Raw genomic sequence first — 5,000 nt, forward strand, 5'->3', positions numbered from 1 at the left:
GTTGGTCCCTTCGGTGACCTCGAAGCAGCACTGGAACATAGGTTTTGTATAAAGCTTCTTAAAAAGGTTTTGTGTAAAGCTTCTTAAAATTCGAGATCACCTGCTGATCCATGGGTTGTAGTATTGGAGTGGTGTTGGGCGGGAGGAACTTGGTGACAGGAACTTGATTTTAATCAGTTTAAATTCTTCCACCAAGTCGTGTTCAATGCTGGAGGATGGGCAGGAGCATTGTCCATAAGCAACAAGGCTTGGAGTGGGATGTTCTTCTCCAGGAGGTACTTTTTGACCTCTGGACCTAAAACCTCATTGATTCATTCACAAACAATGTCCGGGTTACCCAAGCCTTGTTGTTAGACCTCCACATCCTGTTCAGTTGCTTCTTTTGCACCTTGTTCTTTTTAAAGGCTCGTGGATTCTCTGAGTGATACACCAGGAGAGGTTTAATTTTGCAGTCCCCATTTACATTGGCACAGAACAGCAGGATTAGATGGGCTTTTGACCAGGAAGTGCCTTTTCTTCTGCTGTAATGAAGGTCCTCCTGGGCATCTTCTTCCAGAATAGGCTGGTTCTCATCGCAATTAAACACTTGTTGTAAAATGTAACCCTCGGAATCTATGGACCTTTTAAACTCGGTAACGAATGCCTCTGCTGCCTTCAAATCAGAGCTTGCACCCTACCCATGTCGCACAACACTATGAATACCAGTTCTTTTTTTAAAGTTTTCAAACCAACCAAGGCTTGCCTTAAAAGTTTCTTTTTCTGTGTCTGCTGATGTGCCTGGCTCCTTTTTAACAGGTCACCATATAACAACTGTGCCTATTCACAAATAATGTTCTCAGTTATTGTATCTCCTGCTAACTGCTTGTTATTTAACCAGATGAGAAGCAACTTTTCTATGCTATCAAGAGAATGTGGCCATTGTTTCGTCACTGTAAGGACCCCTTTCACAACATTCATTGCTTTGATTTCTTCTTTTTTCATGAATACTACAAGTTGTCGATGTTGTCTGATTGTAAATCTTGGCCAGGTCTGACACACGTGTACCTCATTCATGCTTATTGATAATTTCTTTCAATTTGACAGTTATTATCTCCTTTTTCTTACCGTCTTTCTTGATCATCGTGTGGGCCATTGTCTAGATGCTGTACTGTACGTATTTCACCTTTATCTTTATGTTGAACAATAGCGACCACAATTAAAGAACACACGGTCAAAACTCTTAAAATCACTTCTAAATAGTAAACGATGCTACTAAACCGAGTGTCGCTGAGAGAATGGAGATGAAGGGCTGATCAAGGGGTTGGGGTGCTGGGTAATACGAGCTTACAGACAACAAAATGACATAAAAAAGCACGTGAACACTGCGTGACTGCTTTGTGAGATGCTGTCATTAGTACTTTTCCACAAAAAATGCGTGCGTGGGAGGGAAATTTCTACTTGCTGTCCAATACAATGCTCATACATCAATTTGACTCTTTATGCTTGTACCACGGTTTGACTTTTCGTGATCGTACACCAATTTGCTTGTAAACAAAGTTACTTGTAGACCAAGGTATTACTGTTATATATATATATATTATATATATATATATATATATATATATATATATATATATATGTGTGTGTGTGTGTGTGTGTGTGTGTGTGTGTGTGTGTGTGTGTGTATGAAATGAAAGAGAATATTGTGGTGTTGAAAGGAAAGTGAGAGAATAATGAAAATAAGGTTGTGCTGTGGTGGTCATATCTTGAATGTAGAAAGTGTATATGCGCCACAGACCGGGGGGGAGTTTTTTGCAGTGAAGAGTGAAAAATAAGTTCTGGAGAGATATAGATGAAGTCATGATATCAACAGAATAGAAGAAAGGTTAGTTTTGGGGGGAGACTTGGAATGGACACATCGGGTGCAATCGGGAAAACATTAGTAGAAACTAGTAGAATACATGGAGGACATGGCATGGGAGAAATGAATGAGGAAGTAGAGCTGATAACAGACTTTGCACTGGCATTTGACATGGCAATTAACAACACCTTTTTCACAAATGATGACTTATGTGACATATAGTAATGGGGGAAGACAAACGCAGATAGATTTTTTAATGTGCGGAAGAAACCATTTAACAGAAGTGAAGAATTGTAAGGTCATTAAATGAGAGTGTGTTAGCAGACAACACAAACACCCAAGATAAGATAAAGAAGAAAAAGGAAGCAGGAGGTGCCTATGACTGGAACCATCTGAGGAAAATAGGATAGGTTGGAAAACTGCAGCTAAAGAAGCTAAAAGGGCAGAAGCCCAGGCAAAAGCAATTGCAATGGACAAGCTCTGTGAGAACTTAGAGACAGCTGAAGGCCAAAAAAGAATACACAAGATAGCAAAAAGTAGAGATAAATCATCAAAGGATCTAACACACATCAAACAGATCAAGGGCAAAAATGGAAGTTTTATCAAAAGAGGAAAGCATAATAGCTAGATGGAAGAAGTGCTTTGAAGAGTTTCTAAATGAAGAAAACCCCAGAACAATAATAAGAGATGGAAACCCTCATGAAAGAAAAGTCCAGGATATCAGAAGAGAAGAGGTTAAGAAGCCACTGGATAAAATGAAGAAGGGGAAAGCAGTGGGAGCTGATGGAATACCAGCTGAAGTGTGGAAATGTTTAGGAGAGGAAGGGATAGACATCCCTTGGGATTTAATGACCAAGATATATCGCCAAGAAAAATTGCCAGACATGGTCCCAATCTACAAATAGAAGGGTGATGTGCAGGAGTGTGGGAGCTACAGATGAATTAAAATTGATATCACGCACAATGAAAATATATGAGAGGATAATAGAAGGAAGATTGAGAATGGAAACCACAATTTGTGAAGAACAATTTGGTTTTATGCCAGGAAAGAGCACAGTTGATGCAATATTTGCACTAAGGCAGACAGTAGAGAAATATAGAGAGAAACAGAAAGGACTACATCTGGTGTTTATTGACTTGGAAAAATCATATAATAGGGTACCTAGGCAGAAAGTATGGAGGTGCTTGAGAGAGAAAAGTTTCTGAAAAGTATGTTAGAATAATGAAAGATATGTGTGCAGAGGCCACCACCCAAGTAAGAAGCACTCCACCAGGGTCCAGCCCTTAGTCCCTACGTGTTAGATATTGTGATAGATGTTATAACATCGGAAGTTAGAAAAGAGGTGCCTTGGTGTGCAATGTTTGCTGATGACATTGTGCTGACTGATCTAACAAGAGAAGGTGTCCAACTAAAGCTAGGAAGATGGAGATAAGAACTTGAGAGTAGTGGCTTAAAAATTAGCAGAACAAAGACAGAATATATGTGGACAGGTGGAGAGGAATGGCAGGGAACAGTGAAATTGGGCCAAGAAGACAAAAAGAGGGTTAGCCCCATCAAATATCTTTGGTTTGTGTGAGTGAGAATGGAAACCTGGATGCAGAAGTCAGTAATAGAATTCAGTGTGCATGGATGAATTGGAGAAAGTCATCAGGGATACTTTGTGACAGGAGGATCAGTGCAAAAGTTAAAGGAAAGTTTTATAAAAGAGTAGTTGGACAGCCATGCTCTATTGGGCAGAGACTTGGCCAATAAAGAAAGAACAAAAAAGAAGAGTGGAAGTGGCCGAGATGAGAATGTTTGGTGTCATAAAAAGAGATAAGATCAGGAATGAATTGATCAGGGGGACAGCCAAACTATTAAATAGTTTGACATTGTCATTAGGAGAGAAGATGAACACGTATGTAAGAGGGTTATGAACGTGGAGGTGGAGGGCAGAAGAGGGAGGGGAAGGCCAAAGTTCAGGTGGAAAGATAAATTATTGAATGACATGAAGGAAAAGGGTCTAAGAGAACAAGATGTACAGGACAGAGGAAGATGGAGAAGGCTGACTAGAAACAGCGACCCCATATAGAAATGGGAAAAGCTGAAAGGAATATATATATATATATATATATATATATATATATATCATATATATATATATATATATATATATATATATCTGACACAGTCTTTGTATAGAAATATGCTTTATATGAATAAGTCTTTGCATGGACTATGCTAGTAACATGATTATCAGTTAAATTGTTCACTTTGTTCCCTTTCAGAGTTATATTTAGTAATTGGATATAGCTTTTAAATGAAGGTGTTCTTAAGATTTCTCATTTAGTTATTTAGGAAATGCATTATGAATGACTTTGTAAATCTAGTTTCACTTGTCCATACAACCATTACCAAATCTACAATATTGTTAACCTGTAACAAAATCTAGTAATAATCGTTAGTTTATCAAAGAAAATGACTGGAAGTCCGAGTTTTTAAAGTGAAACAATACCTCTTTTATAGGAAATTTTAGTTTGAAATTCATTTTAATAACCTTAATATTAGCTTCAATATATTATGTTACATATAGAGAAAGAGAGAAGTTAAGGTAATGCTCATTGTCATACATGCCTTTATTTGTGTCAGTTGAAATAACTCTATATAAATGTTTTATGAAACAGGTTCTGGCCTACAGTGCTTGGGCTCTTGGATTGGTGAAGATGACGTCGACTATTTGGCAGTGATAGATACTAGTGTCAAAGAGGGTGATGATGCTCCCAAGTTTAAATGTGGGGTGAGTATTGAATTATTTTCAACTGCATTCAGCGGAATTTTATGGCACATAAAAATATACTCATCATTCTGGCGTTGAATCAACATTATCTTGAAGGAATTTGATACATTTTTGTTTTAAGATTTTTCTTTTAAGATTTGTTCCCATTCTATTAGCTTCAGTGTTCGATAATGGAACTTGATAGATATAAAATACAAAGAACTTTAGATGGTATAATCAGAAGTTGTGAGATGGTTGTTGATGGCAAATGCCCTATCAGTGGTGGACAAGCTTCATCTCTCGAGGTGTGCCAATGAAACCTTTCTACGTCAGCGAGTAAATAAAAATGGTAGCACAGTTGCTCAGCATAGTGGGAAATTCACCAGATGAGCAGGCATGAGGGT

The 5,000-nt window shown here is 38.0% G+C and overlaps 1 protein-coding gene across 1 annotated transcript in view; it reads left to right on the forward strand.

The window, feature by feature from the left end:
* The window catches only part of LOC135222585 (uncharacterized), a 320,895-nt gene that overhangs the window by 137,162 nt on the left and 178,733 nt on the right, over window positions 1-5,000 (forward strand). Inside the window, exon 5 of the mRNA XM_064260658.1 lies at window positions 4,505-4,617. Coding sequence (XP_064116728.1) covers window positions 4,505-4,617 — 113 coding nt within the window. The remainder of the gene's footprint in view (window positions 1-4,504; window positions 4,618-5,000) is intronic.

Source organism: Macrobrachium nipponense, chromosome 8, assembly GCF_015104395.2.
Source record: "Macrobrachium nipponense isolate FS-2020 chromosome 8, ASM1510439v2, whole genome shotgun sequence".
In the NCBI taxonomy this organism is placed as follows: Eukaryota; Metazoa; Arthropoda; class Malacostraca; order Decapoda; family Palaemonidae; genus Macrobrachium; species Macrobrachium nipponense.